The sequence below is a fragment of the Dipodomys merriami genome, unplaced genomic scaffold (assembly GCF_024711535.1).
Source record: "Dipodomys merriami isolate MVZ:Mamm:240054 unplaced genomic scaffold, mDipMer1.0.p SCAF_1, whole genome shotgun sequence".
Lineage (NCBI taxonomy): Eukaryota > Metazoa > Chordata > Mammalia > Rodentia > Heteromyidae > Dipodomys > Dipodomys merriami.
Genome location: NW_027202270.1, coordinates 64,296,539 through 64,315,551, shown reverse-complemented (window position 1 = coordinate 64,315,551; position 19,013 = coordinate 64,296,539). Strand labels below are relative to the sequence as shown.

At 37.1% G+C, this 19,013-nt stretch overlaps 1 protein-coding gene across 6 annotated transcripts in view; it reads left to right on the top strand.

Moving 5' to 3' along the window:
- Positions 1-19,013, top strand: part of Mbd5 (methyl-CpG binding domain protein 5) — a 338,624-nt gene that overhangs the window by 271,819 nt on the left and 47,792 nt on the right. For all 6 annotated transcript variants that reach the window (XR_011372200.1, XM_070023512.1, XM_070023527.1 and 3 more), the window contains exons 6-9: positions 2,590-3,259; positions 7,213-7,315; positions 8,431-8,611; positions 14,765-16,900. Coding sequence is in view for 5 of the 6 variants with exons in the window: in XM_070023512.1 (XP_069879613.1) it covers positions 3,147-3,259; positions 7,213-7,315; positions 8,431-8,611; positions 14,765-16,900 (2,533 nt within the window). In the remaining variant the exon portion in view is untranslated. The remainder of the gene's footprint in view (positions 1-2,589; positions 3,260-7,212; positions 7,316-8,430; positions 8,612-14,764; positions 16,901-19,013) is intronic.

Below are 19,013 nucleotides of genomic sequence, written 5' to 3'. Positions count from 1 at the left end.
GAGGTGGAATCTCATAGACACATGAAGAAATGTTCAGTTTTAATTTTTCATCTTGAACTTATACACTGAGGGCTCTCTAGGCAAAACATAACAGTATACTGTGGATACAGAAGTACCTTATTCTTCTAGTAAAATACTTTAATCTAAATGGCTTTTATGTAACAGAAAATTACTTCTACAATTCTAGACACTGAGAAATCCAAAATTAAGACATTAGCAAATCTCATGTCTAGTGAGAGCTCATTTTGTGGTTCAAGATGTCTTTTTTTCACTGTAAACTCATATTGTAGAAGTGGTCTCTCTCAGGATCTTTTATAAGGGCACTAATCCCATTGATGAGGGTTCTACTCCATTCCCAAATTAAGTACCTCCAAGTAAAGGCACTTTGGGGTTAGAATTTTAACCTGTGAATTTTAAGAAGACATAAACATTCACACTATACCAGTTATCATCTATGTACCTCTAGCCCAGTGCCTAGTACATAGGAACTTCTCTATAAGTGTTGAACAAAATGTGAATAAGCATGAACAATGGAACCATGGTCAGAAGTACAATAAGAGGAATACAGAAATGATGTTAAGCTTGTGACTAGTGGGCCTGGTGATGCAGATCACCACCTTGACACCTCATTGGGACTGTTAACTACTTGGTACCTTTCTTTATATCCTAAATTGTCCCACAATAAATATCTGCTATTTTTTGTATTGCCTGACAATGTCATACTCATAAACACAGTGTTCCAGGTTTTCAGTTGAGTACAATACTTGCTTTATTACAGAACCATTAACATGTCTCAGACCCAAGCTACAAATAAGCCTGAATACATGATGGTCTTTACTGTGAGGCAATATCCATCTTTCCAAATGAAGAGATTGGACAAAAGAGAAAAAAAAATACCATGTACAACTTAAATATGTAGTCATTTAGGAAAGCACATTAAATAGCTATGTTTCTGTTTGTCCTATTTAATTTTGTGAAGATATATGTTCATATTTGAAGATAAATTAATTTAACATTTAAGTTTTATGAATTTAAGACTTCATAGGAATCTTAAGTCATTTAAGACAGTTTCTAAATCCTACATGATTGCTTTCTTTTCAGTTGTTTACAATATACCAATTTTTGAATCTATGCATGATCTTGTCATTAAAATTTTGTATCACAATCCACAAGTACCACTCATCTAACACCAGGTATTTTTTATTCATCTTTTAGTGCAGTTTTGTGTGACTACACACTAAGTACTAAATTGGTAGTTGAATGACTTGTTTTCAACATAGCTCTACAGTAACTACATTTTCCATAGTATTAAGTGCTACATCTTTTTTTCATATTTTTACTTTTTTATTTAATATCTCCATTAAGGTGACTTCTTTTTTTTGGGGGGGGGTCTGGTCATGGGGTCTGAACTCTGGGCCTGGTTGGTGTCCCTCAGCTCTTCAGCTCAAGGCTATTACTCTACCACTTGAGCCACAGCGCCACTTCCGGCTTTTTTCTTTTTGCTTATGTGGTGCTGAGGAATCGAACACAGGGCCTCAGGCATGCAAGGCAAGCGCCCTACCACTGAGCCACCTTTCCAGCCCCTAAGGTGACTTCTGTAAATATTCCACAGTGGCATTGATAACTCTTGTTTCAAATGGTATGTCTTCTCCATGAATGAAAGGATAAGAGAATACTTTATAACAGAAGAGATTTTGTAAAATATTGATGGTAGAACACCTCTCATTCATATAGTTACTAGTATTGAAGGAAAAATCTTCTTGTATATTTGTGTATATAATACAATGTGTAATATAAATATATAATGGAAAACCTTTTACTTTAAAAAAAGCCCTATCTTCTTTAGGCCAATATGAATAGGACCAAGTGTTGAATCAAGCCAGGTACCAGTGACTTAGCCCTGTAATACTCACTAACCAGAAGGCTGAATGGAGGATGAAACCAACCAGGGCAGAAAAAGTCTGTGATACTTCATCTGCAATTAATCAACAAAAAGCTGGGTTGGGTGGCACAGCTCAGGTAGTGAAGTGCCAGACACGAGTGAAAACATGCAGTGCTGACTTCAAGCCCCAGTATCATCAACACATACACAAAAGAACACTGAATCATAGCTGTATATAGTCTTCAAGAATAATTAGAAGGTGATTGAATTAATGTTTTTCTGAATGATATGTCATAAGAGGTAATAGGCACATTTTTATTTCAAGTTAGAGATGCTCTGTGTGTTTATATTTGACTGCGTATATGTGTGTGTATGTGTGTGTATGACATGTCATAAGAGGTGATAGGCACATTTTTATTTCAAGTTATAGAGATACTATGTGTTTATATTTGACTGTGTATATGTGTGTGTGTATGAAATGCTATAATATGTAGCCTATCCCTAGGAACTAGATGTGTGTGTTGAAGATCAAGTAAAACGGCTTAACTGTAGTAAAGATATTCATTAGAAGAAAGCAAGTCCATATTGACATGTGGTTTTGGTGGCAAAAGATCTAAGTGATTGAGTACACATATGTATTTTATCTCTACAGTGTCTCAAATTTCTACATTAAATATACGGTTTTTACATATTTACATATGTTTCAGGCATTATTGGAATTTTGAAGTCATGAAAACATCAGCTCAATCAACCTGCAACACCTTGGATTCAGATTGGAAGATAAATAGAAAGTTTAAAGAAATTGGCCTATGAAGGCGGTAGTACCTGGAAACATTAACTGACTCACACTGTAAAAATGAGACCAGGTTTGAAACAGTAGAGGTTATTTTAGTCCAGCGTCAAGGTTCAAGACAAAATTTACAACTAAAAACTTTACGCTCCTCCCTCCCCCACTCCAGACAGGTACCAGAATCAGTAAAGTATGATTTTCCTTAGTTGGAGGCACTCACTTTTACTCCGGTAGATCATGGCTAGGAATTAAACATTGGTAATTTAATGTAGATTATAATGGGAAACTGATCATTTCACAATGGCAGATTTCAAGGACTTAGTTCCAAACTGAGCCGAAGTTTCCCAATGCATTTTGTACAGGCTGGGAAAAACTGTGCTGCATTGGCCCACTTTTGAAGGCCATCATGCTCTGTAACATAAGGATATCATCTTAGTGCTGATATCTTTGGAGAGTCTCAAGCAGACACAGAAAATGAATGGAGGCAAAGAGTGTGACGGAGGGGACAAGGAAGGAGGTCTTCCAGCTATACAAGTTCCTGTGGGTTGGCAGCGTCGTGTGGATCAAAATGGAGTGCTTTATGTCAGGTGAGCCCTTATTTATTACTTGAGTCAGAGCCTTGGTTGCAGTCCCAAGATCAAGGAGGTAGAATCTGTTCTTTTTTGAGGGAACAAAATATTGTGACTGACACACATCTCACATGAATTTGAATAAATTACCTCTGTGCTAGAGGTACATAAGGTTCTTTATTCTGTAATGCTTTGCAATGTAAATCATGTAAGATCACAAGGAGGGGTTTTTTTTTTTTTTTTTTGCATTATTGTGTTTATATAAGGTGTCATTTTGCTTCTCTATACTAAGGAAAAATATGATGACTTCTTAAAAAAACAAGTATTTTTACCACATTTACAAGAGAATGTAAAACACTGAAATAGACCTAATATCATGGATAGTATCACCTTGTCCTTAGAGTTCTTTATATCTAGTACAGTATTTTATAATACTAATGTGTTTTTCTTTATAGGCATTCTTAATTATACCACTTAATGCTTGATATTAACTAAAAATAACTTCCTGATTTTTTGTGGGTTTTAGCTTATTTTTTGCATCTGTTGGCAAAAACAAAAAAGAAAATCATGATGAAATTAGCTCTTCATTCTTACAAGTAAAATCACAAATGCAAATGCTTCCTCCTAAAATTTGATAGCATATATCTCTTTAGAACAAGTTGGATGAATAAACTGTTAACAAGACGGTGTCGTCTTGTTAAGTAATTGGCATGGCAGTTCATTACTTTGTAGTTGTTTCAATAAATATATGAAAGGCCAGGATATGTTTAGTTTAAGGTGTGATTTTTAAAAACTATTAAGAGTAGACCGACCAAAACTTTTTAGAGATACTAAGTCATCCCATAAAACTGATGCTATTGGGGCTGGGAAGGTGGCTCAGTGGTAGAGTGCTTGCCTTGCATGCCTGAGGCCCTGGGTTCGATTCCTCAGTACCACATAAGCAAAAAGAAAAAAGCCGGAAGTGGTGCTGTGGCTCAAGTGGTAGAGCGCTAGCCTTGAGCTGAAGAGCTGAGGGACAGCGCCCAGGCCCAGAGTTCAGGCCCCACAACTGGACCAAAAAAAAACTGATGCTATCACCCTCAGTGTGGCTATTTATACCCCAGCTTCAGTAGGATTCTCAATCTGCAAAGATAATATTTGTATGAATGAGATTTTCTGTTTATATAAGTAAGTCTAAAGGATTTCAAACCATAATAACTCAGAAATTTGGTTCAAATTTGAGTTTGCTTTTATGTAAGATATTTCCGGAAGCAAATTTAATTACTAGTGGAAATTCTTTTGCGATATATTTCTTCCTTCTGAAATAGTAAGGATGTGCTCTGTATTAACAGGGTAAAGGGATAAGAAAGCAGGAAATATGGGGACATCATCCCATTGTAAATAAGATGGAGGAGGACATGGGGAATAATCTTTTCAAAGTATGCCTATTGTCAGTATGGTTAATCAACTGCCAAAGATATTGTCTTATAAATACAATACTGAAAGATACCACTGGTTTATATTTATGTTTGTATTTATGTTGTTCAAGTTTGTAAAGATAAAACATATATTCACCTTGGAGCAAATAACTTTTTAAGTCTTGAGAGGTTTTTTAACTTCATCTTTGTTCTGATGAAAAATAAATCAACTTTTTACATTGCTGTGAGCAAAAACCACAAACCAAGCTAAAATCCAAGTCAGTCAGTTTTGTTCATCATGTTTTTCCAAGTCTGAAAATGCTTCATCACCCAGTAATATGTATTCTCCAAATTTGCTTTGGAAACTAACTTTGCTAGATAAGATAAAATGGTTTTGAATTAAATTGAGCCAGCATTGGTCTGGTTTGTTTATATATAGCCAATGAAATTACTGCTTGAACATGTGTGGGAAGCTAACCCACCTTCTGTAACTCCCTTCTCAGTTTGCCTAACTTTTACATTAGTCTCCAGCTGCTCTTGCCTTAGGATGGCATTGAGGCTAACATTAAATTCCACCTGTTTGCAGTCTCCTGTACTTTAAACCTTATCCTTTATACTTTAAAATTGCAACTATTTTGCCTTAATATTTATTCCCAAAAGTTAATTAAGGAGCTCCAACTGAAGGAAAAACTTCAGCTGACTGAAAGGAAGTATTTTGAAGTGATAGATTTAAGAATTTTTATCTCAGGTCTAATACTACAATTCATTCTCTTAGGATTCAGTTCGTACAGTTCTTTTAAGAAAAATGTTAAGCAGTTTCTTTTCTCCAAATTCATTAATTCTTCATGTGAAAAAAATCACTGACATGCATTTTTGAATCTTTATCTTGTTTAATTAAGCAGACCTCCAAAAATATCTTGTTTCTTTTCCCTGCTGTTGTAGAACTATGTCGTAGCATTATTTTTCTTTGCACATCATCTAAAAATATCCTTAAATCATTTGACCAAATCAAGGATCTTCTTTTAGATTTTGCTTGGTGCCTAATCACTCATGTAGCTGTCCATAAACAAAATATGAATTGTCTTCATATGCACAAAGTTACTACCCCTAACCAGGCACCAGTGGCTCACACCTGTAATCCAAGCTGCTTAGGAGGCTCAGATCTGAGAATCATTCTTCAAAGCCAGCCCAGGCAGAAAAGTCTATGAGACTCTTATCTCCAATAAACTACCAAAAAGCTGGAAGTGGCTCACGTGGCAGAGAGCTAACCTTGAGCAAAAGAAACTCAGGGAAAGTGCCCACAACCCTGAGTTCAAACCCCAGGACCAGCACAAAAATAAATAAACAAACATGAAATAGAGAATATTAATTCTGAGTGAATTTGATCAAAAGCTTAAGGTTGTACTAAATATTCATAAATAAAAGGTATCTTCAAATGAAGATTACATAATAAGTCCGATGCCCTGTATGCATATGATTTTAAGTTGTAAAATTACCTGTTAATAAAAGTTCTAAAATGCTAATTACCTACTTTAAGCTAATCCCTATTATCAATAAAAAAAATCAAACAGGGGCTGGGAAGTTGGCTCAATGGAAGAGTGCTTGCCTTGCATGCATGAGGCCCTGGGTTCAATTCCTCAGCACCACATAAGCAAAAAGAAAAAAGCCGGAAGTGGTGCTGTGGCTCAAGTGGTAGAGCGCTAGCCTTGAGCTGAAGAGCTGAGGGACAGCGCCCAGGCCCAGAGTTCAGGCCCCATGACCGGACCCAAAAAAAAAACAAAAAAAAAAAAAATCAAACACTTGATTTTCTGAAATAGTACCAACTTTGTGTATTTGAAGTTAATCAATATTCACTATTTTACTGGTTTGTGACCTGAAGAGTAGTAACATTGTAGTACCTACTCAATTACCAGCTCAGAGACCTGTACTTACCTTTGGCCACCTAAGATTCTGTTCCTTCAAAACTTTACCATGGTTTTTCCAGTCTGCTTTATTCCTCCCTCTCTGTAAGATTTGACTGTGTAGTGTAATTTGAATTGGACCACATTCATTCTCACTTCACTCCTTATAAACAGGAGAAAGAAACCTGTTTTTACATAGGAAGAGCTACGTTTTAGATTCTGAGAAAATCAGGGAAGAACTTGCTAGCTCATATTTGGTAAACTTTGGTTTAAACTTTAACATGTATCTAAATTTCAGTTTTTCCTCAAATAGCTTGAAGTAAATCTTGTAATTTAGAATAATAGCGATTACTTCTATGCAGTTTTCTTGTTTCTTTCTTGCCTGTTTCTGTCCTTTCTGAACAGTAGTATTTTTCCTGTCCTGATTTTTGAAAAACTGTAGTTTTATTTTCTCTGAAGATCTATATTCTCTGGGAAATATTTTGATTCAAAGAAAGAGTAATGGTGATAAAGGCTGTAATTTAGCAGCTAATACAATATTGACAAAAAAATGTTTTTACTATAGTGGGAAAATATTATCTTCTGAAGGACAGTAGGACTGAAAAAAATGTTCCTTTTTTTCATATAATGTGCAGTAAAACTTATTTCCTGACTTTTTAAACTATTTTTACAGTCCCAGTGGATCTTTGTTATCTTGCTTGGAGCAGGTTAAAACATACTTGCTTACGGATGGAACATGCAAGTGTGGCCTGGAGTGTCCTCTTATTCTTCCCAAGGTAACCATTCCCAAGAGAACTGCAGCAGTTGGCTTTGTTTTGTTTTGTTTTTTAATCTTTCAGGTTTTATATATTTGTTTTTCTCATTCGGCATTTTATTTTTATATGAGTTCTACAATCATCTCTTCATTTTAATTATTTAATCCAATGCTCTTTTATATACATTTTGGAATGCTTAAGGATTGTGGAAAGTAATTCCAGTTGTTTTCAAAGGTGACAAACCTATATTCATATTAGATATTTTGTTAAAACACCATTGTACCTTTTTATTAAAGGTATTTTGTTTATTAAGTCAAGGGGAACCTAATAGAAATGTGGTCATGTAGAGGAGGGGAGGGATAATGGGAGAAAAACAAAGGAGGGGGTAACAATGCCCGAAAGAAATGTACTCATTACCTTACTGATGTAACTGTAACTTCTCTGCACAGCATCTTTACAAGAAAATAAAATTTAAAAAATGAAGTGTGGTTATAAAAAGAAGCCAGAGGAGAAATTGATATGCAAAGATGTCATAAATTTGGGAATTTTTTTTGTTTTTTGTTTTGTTTTGTTTTTTGTCGATCATGGGGCCTGAACCTTGGGCCTGGGCAATATCCCTCAGCTCTTCAGCTCAAGGCAAGCGCTCTACCACTTGAGCCACAGCACCACTTCCAGTTTTCTGAGTGGTTTTTTGGAGATAAGAGTCTCATGGGAGTTTCCTGCCCAGGCTGGCTTTGAACCGAGATCCTCAAATCTCAGCCTCCTGATTAGCTAGGTTTACAGGCATGAGCCACCGACACCTGGTTTTGGTTGTGTTTTTTTAAGCTGTACTTTGACTGTTTATTCTAACATCAAGACGTACCTAAAATTGGAAACATTACCAGATACTATACTTTTCCATATACTTATCTTGGCCATCTTAAAATTATTATAATTCTCATTATTTACTTTGCCATTAAAACCATGAGTTTAAGCAGAACCTACTAAGTGATATAAAGTTGCTTTCCTTAAATTTAGAAGCTTGAGAAAGTATAATTCATTTTTTATGTCTTCATCTCTAAAACGCTCTTTTTTAAAAAGTCTTTCATTAAATGTTTTCACAGACATATTCTAAACAAAAGCTGTGCTTTTTCCAGGTGTTTAATTTTGATCCTGGAGCTGCTGTGAAACAGAGAACTGCAGAAGATGTTAAGGCAGACGAAGATGTCACAAAATTATGCATACATAAGAGAAAGATCATTGCAGTGGCCACACTTCATAAAAGCATGGAAGCCCCACATCCTTCTCTGGTGCTCACCGGTCCCGGAGGAGGAACAAGTATGTAATATAGCTAAGGGGTTAGGCATTCTCTCCTAATCTGCTCCAAAAGGAGTTGGTAGAACTCAGATTGCCAAGTATTTTCCCATTCCACCTTTGAAACACGCATAATACTTTTAAAGCATTTTATTATGTTAGTACAAAGAGCAAATTCATTCTGAAAAATTACCACAGGTCATGTGACTTCTCAAAATTTCTTATCTAGATTATCTACTTACAAAATCAGGACTAATTAATGCATACAAATACTATACCCATGCATAGACCTGAGCTAACAAAAGTGAAAATGCCATTTTGAAAAACAAATACAACCATTTGCTAGGTCTTCATTGAAATGTGTGGTATCACCTTTATGATACAACTTAGCATGTTGTTAGAAGCTAGCTGTATTAGAAACCAAACCAAATAAAATATTCTCTGGACACTTACTAAAAAGAAATCACCTTACCAAGAATTTTCTTATAAATTTCCACAAAGCATACACACACACACACACACACACACACACACACACACACACACACACACACACACACACACACACACACACACACACACACACACACACACACACACACACACACACACACACACACACACACACACACACACACACACGCTGCCTTTTTGAAAAAACTTTTCCAAGTTGTGGAAAAATTACAAGTGTAGTTCCTTGACTACTCATATACCTTTTCATTGGATTCATCAATTAAGTTGCATGTTTTGTCACAGTTCACCTCTAATGTCTCATCACAAACGCTAGCTGTGTTGATATATACCTGAAATCTCAACTACACAGAAGTGGAGATAGGAAGATCATGTATCAAAGCCAGCCCAGGCAGAAAAAAAGAAAATTAGGAAAATACCATCTCAAAAAATTAATCTAGGCATGGTGGGTTATCAGGATGAGTAATCCCAGTCACCAAGGTGTCAAAAGTAGGGGGTTCAGTCCAAGACCCAGGACAAAAAGTACATGACCCTATTTTTTTTGTTTTTTTTGGGGGGGCGGGGGAAGGGTTGTCAATCATGGGGGCTGAACTCTGGGCCTGGGCACTGTTCCTCCGCTCAAGGCTAGCACCCTACCACTTGAGCCACAGCACCACTTCCAGCTTTTTTTTTTTGCTTATGTGCTGCTGAGGAATCGAACCCAGGGCTTCATGCATGCAAGGCAAGCACTCTACCACTGAGCTAACTTCCCAGCCTCATGACACTATATTTAAAATACACTAAAGCAAAGAGAGCTGGGAATCTATGGTTCAAATGGTAAAGTACTTGTCTAACAAGCCTGAGACCTTGAGTTCAAATCCAACATTATCCTAAAATTAAAAAAAAAATCATCACACAGGACATTCGCCTTCATGTAATGCAAAATGTAACGATCACATTGAGGAAAGAAAACACTGATAGAACACTGTGGTCCGATATTCTATCTATATTAAATTTCTTCAGTTTTCCTAATAATGACTCTTTTGGTTTTTTAAAAAAGAAAAGTTTGGGGCTGGGAAGGTGGCTCAGTGGTAGAGCGCTTGCCTTGCATGCATGAGGCCCTGGGTTCGATTCCTCAGCATCACATGAGCAAACAGAAAAAAGCCGGAAGTGGCGCTGTGGCTCATGTGGTAGAGTGCTAGCCTTGAGCTGAAGAGCTGAGGGACAGCACCCAGGCCCAGACTTCAGGCCCCACGACCGGACCCAAAAAAAAAAAAAGAAAGAAAGAAAGAAAAGTTTAATCCAGGAAGCAATTAGTTATTAGATTTCTTTACACTAATTCCCCATTTTTTTCCAGTCTTTCATGGTGTTGAAATTTTTGAAGAATTCAGTCCTGCTTTGCAGGATGTTCTTCTACGTGGATGTGACTGATTGCTTTCTCACATTTGTGTTCAGGTTAAACATATCGTCGTAGGCCTAATGTGAATGATGCTAGATCCTTACCAGGAAGCATATATTGTCAGTGATCCCACATTTTTGGCATTGTGTCTGCTTGCTTTGCTTACAGTTGCATTTATCTGCATTTTCCACTGTTAAATTATCTCAGTGGAATTACACTGAAATGAAGAGCTTCTTTCTTTTCAAAGGCTAGATTGTGAACTCTCTCCAAAATAATGCAGCCTGCTGAACACCTGAACAATAATTTAGAATAAAATACAGCTAAGCACCAAAGCATTTGTTGAAGGACAGTTGATCTATAAAGCACTGAAAAATAGAGATGGCAAGTATAAACCTGTAATAATCATGGGTAGCTTTATGACAGAACTCAGATTTGGGGCATCCTTGAAAATAACAATTCAAACATATGAGGGAAATAGGAAATGCATTCTTCAAAATGAGTATAAGATAGCATAATTAGGAATGATAAGCACATTAATCTGCCTTAAGTGGAAGATTAAATAGGTGTAAGTAAATTGGGGCCAAGCTACTGAAACACTTGGATGCAAAGAACAGCAGCCATACCATACACATAAGAAAGACTCATACTCAGAGGGAAGAGGAAGCAAATGTGACAGTTGTTAACGTAGATCTTCTCTCCAATAATCTACTAACCTTTAAACTTCTGATTTTTTTTTTTTTTTTTGATCAGTCATAGGGCTTGAACTCTGAGCCGGGGCACTGTGCCTCAGCTCTTCAACTCAAGGAGAGCATGCTACTACTTGAGCCACAGCATCACTTCCAGTTTTTCTGGTGGTTAATTGGAGATAAGAGTCTCATGGACTTTCCTGTCCAGGCTGACTTTGAACTGCAGTACTCAGATCTCAGCCTCCTGAGTAGCTAGGATTACAGGCATGAGCCACTGATGCCTGGCTTGATTTTTTTTTAACCATAAGGATATGTAAGAAAAAAAAATCTTGTAAGGAAATTTTCTTTCACCCAAGTAGTTTTTCAATTAATTCTAGCTATTCAGGATACAGAGATCTGAGGATCAAGATTTGCAGCCAACCTGGACATACAAATCTGTGACACTCTTCTCTCTAGGTAACCACCAAACAGCCAGAACTGGAGGTATGACTCAAGTGGTAAAGTGCCAGTCCTGAGTAAAAAAGCCAAGAGAGCATGAGGCCCTGTGTTCAAGCCCCAGTACACTCACACATTCTCTCTCTCACACACACACACGCACACACACACACATCTGCAAGAGTGTAAAGATTACTTGATGGTAAAAAATTATTTTAAATTTACCGTTATACTGCCACCTTGAAGTAGCTTGGCTTCATTTTTACACATGCCTAATACAGGTATTTGCGCACACTCTTCTCTGCTATCCATCGTATACTATTGCATTATATTGAGTAGTTTTGCCTGTTTCTACAGGGTCTGCTTTGTTGTCTTTCTAAATACCTTAACATTCCTATACATGCAAGTTTCATTATTTTAGTTCAATAAGTAGGATAAGCAATGATAGATACATCTCCATCCTTTTTTAAAATGCTACATTTTATTGGATTAATTACTGCTATCTTACTATCTTCAGACATAGCACTTACTTGTTTCCTGACTTTAAATTACGTTATAACACTGAGGTTTAAATAATTAAAAATTCAGAAGACTCACATAATATTTACCTCCCTTTAAATATATACATAAACATTTATTTTGTTTCTATTTATGCTTTTAAATGAAAGTACCTGATGGGGTATTTTAGCATAACACTAACTCTCATATACTTTAATTTGTAACTATCAAATAGTAACAGACTGCTTTTGTTTGCTTAGTGTTCTTTATTTTAAAAATTATAACTGCTGATCTCCTGGGATGGAATAAATCATTTCTAAATCACAATTTTTGTCTAAATTTGGTCAGTGAAACAAAGAAATGCTAATGTCTATATCTTAATCAATGAACTACAGATAAGTACATACTTTGTCACCCAACAAAAGATGCAGGCAGGTGGTTTTTGTCACTAAGGACAGCACATTCCTGTGAGAGTGTTAGACATGGTTTAGCATATAGCCATGTTCTCACTATATACCAGACATAGTACCCCACACATTTTAGTACATTTCTACTTTAACTTAAAAGTTTTAAAATGTCTCTTGCACAAGACAGTAAATTTCAGTTGAATTTATCTTCTGCCTGGTGCTGTTTTTGGTTCTCAACATTTCATACATTAAAACTCTAAAATTACAAAACACACTCTACAAGGTTAAAATCACAAAGTCGACATGTTCAAAAAGAATACATGCTCGTTGCTTTCTCTTCCTGCTGACCTGTACCCTTCCTAGACTTTTGCATTGCACAGTTTGGGAGCCAATGGTTTAGACTTTATTATTGTATAATTTCACCTATATACTATCTAGCAAGTAATAGGAGTATATTTATCTGAACGAGGTGGCTATTTTTAATTGAGTATACCTCTGACTGCAAATAAATCTTAAGTGTACTTGCTAACATGCTCTCAGTCTCAAAATAGGTATGATAAATAGACAGTGTGAATGGTCCCACTTTCACCTCTTGTGCCTTAATAGACACATTGCCGTTTTCTTACAGAACTCAGCTACAATCCATCATCCTTTCGAACACAGCTGTCTGAGCAACCCCCACAAACTGATAGGCATTGACATATGAAATGAATTTTATTTGCCATGTCTGTTTTAGAAGGCACAACTTCATAAAATAGTTAAACATCCTTGGAGGCCAAAAAACTTAAACATAGAGTTCTGACACGATAGAATGAAAATTCTGTATGATGAGCCAGCTTGCTTTTGTTGCCTATATTCTGTCTGATCTCCAAAAGAACTGAAAAGATTCCAAAAAGCCAGAGAGGGGAAACGTTCTTCTGTAAAAAGAGAATACTCAATTGGAACTCAGTACTGATTTTAGGAGTCCAACTAAATTTTAGATGAGACTTCTGTTCTAATAAAATAATTGCAATCTTTTTCCTAACTCACCTGACTATAGCTGATTTTCAGTAAGTGCTGATTAAGAAATTATGGTATTACTGTATTAGAGACATGATATGAAACTACATATGGTTGCAATATCACTACATTTATTTTTGGTATCACTTTCATTACAAAAGATTTAGAATTCCAGTCACTTAATTTACAAAAATGAAGAGCCTAACTCTTATAGGAAAACCATTGAGATAAGGAAATCTTACCATAGTTGTCCTGAGAATATTTTGATAAGACAAAAACAATACTGAGTAACAACTTTTCTTGTAGCAAATAGTGATTTGTTTTTATCACAAACAGAAATTTGCCACAGGGACTGGGAAGGTGGCTCAGTAGTAGAGCGCTTGCCTTGCATGCCTGAGGCCCGAGTTCGACTCCTCAGCACCACATAAGCAAAAAGAAAAAAGCCGGAAGTGGCGCTGTGGCTCAGGTGGTAGAGTGGGAGCCTTGAGCTGAAGAGCTGAGGGACAGTGCCCAGGCCCAGAGTTCAGGCCTCACGACCGGACCCAAAAAAAAAAAAAAAGAAATTTGCCACAGGATGTGGCTCAAGTGGTGGAGCACTAGCCTTGAGCAAATGAGTTCAGAGACAGCCTCCAGACCCCAAGTTCAAGCCACATGACTGACAAAAGTAAAGTAAGGGACAATGTAGTGGTGTTTAGTATATTTAGAGTTGTACAAACATCACATTTATCTCAACTTTAGGGTATTTTCATCACACTATAAAGAAACCTAAACCTACTCACAATCACTCCCTGTTTTCCTCGCTTTCTAAGCTCCAGGCAACCATTAAATTACTTTTGTCTCAAAAAAAAAAGTGCCACACTAATTACAATTTTCCATTGTAACTGCATTCTCAAACATTTTAAATCCAGCAAGATAGTAACATCACCGTTTCTTTCCTGGCTGTCAGTCTGGATTTTGCATGTTTGAAATATTATTAGAGTGAATAATATCAGGATTTCTATACCTGTGCTTTCCCAACAGAAAGGAGGTAAATAGCATAACAAACAGTTAATGAAAGCCTTTTGTCATCTATGGGAGACTAATATACATTATTTAAATCATAGTTTAATACCGCTTCCTGGACCTTTTCTATAATGGTATAAAATCACAGCTTTTATTGGCAAGGTTGTATTTCCAGATGCCCTTCTTTCCCACTCCTTTCTCATTTCCTTTCTTCCCTTCCCTTCCTGCCAACAAAACAAAAAAGCAAGAAAAAGAATTGAGGCTATTAACAGATTTTTTTTCTATCTCTTTTACATCTCAGATGCAACTCCAGTAGTACCTTCAAGGGCAGCAACTCCAAGATCAGTAAGAAACAAGTCTCATGAAGGAATTACAAATTCTGTAATGCCTGAATGTAAGAATCCTTTCAAGTTAATGATTGGATCATCAAATGCCATGGGAAGGCTTTATGTACAAGACCTGCCTGGAAGCCAGCAACAAGAACTCCACCCTGTCTACCCCCGGCAGAGATTGGGCAGCAGTGAACATGGACAGAAATCTCCATTCCGTGGCAGCCATGGAGGCCTGCCCAGCCCCGCATCATCAGGTTCCCAAATCTATGGAGATGGCTCAATCTCTCCAAGGACTGACCCACTTGGAAGCCCTGATGTTTTCACAAGAAATAATCCTGGTTTTCATGGAGCTCCCAATTCCAGTCCTATTCACTTGAATAGGACTCCTCTTTCTCCACCTTCAGTAATGCTACATGGTTCTCCTGTACAGTCATCCTGTGCAATGGCTGGAAGGACTAATATACCTCTTTCCCCAACCTTGACTACAAAGAGTCCAGTAATGAAAAAACCAATGTGTAATTTTTCAACTAATATGGAAATACCACGCGCAATGTTCCACCACAAACCACCCCAAGGCCCACCTCCCCCTCCTCCACCTTCTTGTGCTCTTCAGAAAAAGCCATTAACATCTGAGAAAGATCCACTTGGCATTCTTGACCCTATCCCTAGTAAACCAGTGAATCAGAACCCTGTTATCATTAATCCAACCAGTTTCCATTCAAATGTCCACTCTCAGGTACCTGTGATGAATGTAAGCATGCCTCCTGCTGTTGTTCCTTTGCCAAGTAATCTCCCTTTGCCAACCATAAAACCTGGTCACATGAATCATGGGAGTCATGTACAAAGAGTTCAGCATTCAGTTTCAACCTCCCTGTCCCCTTCTCCAGTGACATCCCCAGTGCACATGATGGGGACTGGAATTGGAAGGATTGAGGCATCGCCCCAAAGATCACGCTCATCTTCCACATCATCCGATCACGGAAATTTCATGATGCCACCTGTAGGACCGCAGGCCACTTGCAGTGGTATAAAGGTTCCACCCCGGTCACCAAGATCAACAATAGGGTCCCCAAGGCCATCAATGCCATCAAGCCCTTCTACCAAGTCCGACGGACATCATCAATACAAGGATATCCCTAACCCATTAATTGCTGGAATGAGTAATGTACTAAATACTCCATGCAGTGCAGCTTTCTCTACTGCATCTGCAGGAAGTGGTTCTGTAAAGAGTCAGCCTGGTTTGCTGGGAATGCCTTTAAATCAGATCCTGAACCAGCACAATGCTGCCTCCTTTCCAGCAAGTAGTTTACTCTCAGCAGCAGCCAAAGCACAGCTAGCAAATCAAAACAAACTTGCTGGTAACAACAGTAGCAGCAGTAGCAATTCTGGAGCTGTTGCCGGTAGCGGCAACACAGAAGGACATAGCACTTTAAACACCATGTTCCCTCCTACTGCCAACATGCTTCTCCCAACAGGTGAAGGGCAAAGTGGTCGAGCAGCACTAAGAGATAAGCTGATGTCTCAGCAAAAAGACTCATTGCGGAAAAGAAAACAGCCACCTACCACAGTGTTGAGTTTGCTCAGACAGTCTCAAATGGAAAACTCCGCAGTTCCTAAACCCGGACCTGACGTGCTAAGGAAGCAGGGTCAGGGTTCATTTCCCATCAGTTCCATGTCTCAGTTACTTCAGTCTATGAGTTGTCAAAGCTCTCACTTGAGTAGCAATAGTACCCCAGGTTGTGGGGGCTCAAATACTGCTTTGCCTTGCTCTGCTAACCAGCTGCATTTTACAGATCCCAGTATGAACTCCAGTGTTCTTCAGAATTCACTGACACAGAACATACCTTTAAGAGGGGAAGCCGTGCACTGCCATAATGCAAACACTAACTTTGCTCACAGTAACAATCCAGTCCCCAACCACCATCTTGCAGGTTTAATAAATCAGATTCAGGCTAGCGGGAACTGTGGGATGCTCAGTCAGTCGGGCATGGCTTTAGGAAATTCATTACATCCCAATCCACCTCAGTCAAGAATTTCAACGTCGTCCACTCCAGTGATACCAAACAGCATTGTTAGCAGCTATAATCAAACAAGTTCTGAAGCAGGTATGGTTTTATTAGAAAAAAGTACCCAAAGGTACTAAACTTTTCTATGTTTTTAAAAAAAATTTGTACCAAAATATTTATTATGATAAGAAATTATCCTCCCTCCCCCATTGTGAAAATTCTCTTCATTTCTTTAGTATTTATAATTTTATTTACAGAATTCTGGGGATTTTTCTTGGAAAGAATAACAGCTAAGGGGATTCCATGTGTTTCCGTTATTTGTTGTCAATCTGTGTCATTTTGCATATTGTTTGACTTTCATTTGGTTTGATAACTATTGGACTATAGACTGCAGAAGAAGCCATAGAAGGCAAGGTTTTCTGGTTTGAGAGACATATCCTTGGTCTATGCCGTTACAAAAGCCATTCTCCCTAGTTTTTGTTTGTATTCAGGTAAATGAAACTCACTTGGAAAACCCAAAAAGGCAAAAGTAAATGGATATCACTTTTCTTGCTGCTGAACAGAAATAAGGGAATGGATAGGAAAAGGTAATAAGAAGTTGTCTGAAGTAGGAAGCTGTCTTCTAATGTGTTTTCTTATCCTAGTATGCTATTCTTTATTATTATTTGCTTGAGAAAATTCAAAAATGGATATTGGCTACTTCCTTTTTTAAAAAGTAATAATTTAAAGTTTCTAATAAAAAAGGCATGAAAACCTGATTTCCAGAATTTTTGATCTTGAAATTGTTTTAAATTTTCATATAAATCTGAAATATTGCTTTTAGCATTGACATAAGGTTTTGAATCCAAATTTAATGTAAATCTTCATTTACTATTATAGAAACAAGTGTATTTAAGCAGACACATTAGAAAAAGAGCTATTTAGTTCAATAAAACCCTCAAACATCATTATAAAAAATGTACAGAAGCCCTGAAAGGTAAATTCATTGAAACATCAAAAAACTTGACTGTGAAAACATCAGAAAACGACTCAAATCTCAACAGCAATGACTTTAAATGACAGGGAGGAATAAAAGAAGATTCCAAAGCCATTACAGTTTATATTTGAAAACAGAAGGCAAGATTGTTTGAGGATTAGAAGTGTAGCTTAGGAATGGAGTGCTTACTTCACATGCACAGACCCTGGGTTCAGTCCCTAGCAATGCATAATAAATAATAAAACCTTGATTGCTACTGAAAATGAGAAAACTGCTGAAGTCTTTACTGATAAGGTATGGTATCAATATGCGCGGAAGAGTATGAGCTGCATGTCTGTTGCTAATAGTAAAATTGAGTGCTTTCCCTCCTGATGTTGCCAAGTATACCTGCCATACTTCACAGCTTGTGTTCTGTTACATTGTGATGTCAGCACTTAATGAAGAACAGTTCTGTCACCTCCTGTACCAGAAAGAATATAGATTTAGGAGATATTTGAAATGATTTAGTGCCTTCTCAATATAGTTAGTTCAAAAGATCTTATGAATTTTATTTCTAATATATTTAATAGGATGATTGAAAGATGCATAAAGGGCTTCCAGCTTTTCACTAATTCAATTCCATTTTAGATCCTCCAATACAAAATTTATTTTTATGTATTTAGAAGATTAATATTTCATAAACTCCATGACTATTTTTAATTGTACTATATTTGTTGAGCTTACCTTCAGTCATTTTTGGTGAGACATTGTTAGTCTCATATCCTATAGTTTTGAGTACCCCTTACCTAAATTTACTTCATTTCAGGCCTGAATTTATATGTAAAGTATATGTTTTATTAATATTGTATTTTGATGCATCTGTAATGGGAAAGAGCAACTTTACTTATATTCTTTTTTTTCTGATTGTCAAGCGCATAGAATCTTATAGTCTTGGTCATTCATTTTCTTTTTTTCTTCTTCTTTTTTTTCTTTTTTCTTTTGTCAGTCATGGGGCTTGAACTCTGGGCTTGGGTCCTCTTCAGCTCAAGGTGAGCACTCTACCGCTTGAGCCACAGCACCACTTCCGGTTTTCTATTGGTTTATTGGACATAAGAGTCTCACTGACTTTCTTGCCCAGGCTGGCTTTGAACTGTGATGCTCAGATCTCAGCCTCCTGAGTAGCTAGGATTACAGGCATGAGCCACCAGTGCCCAGCTGGTCATTCATTTTCTTGTTCCATTTTTCAGGGTAAAACAT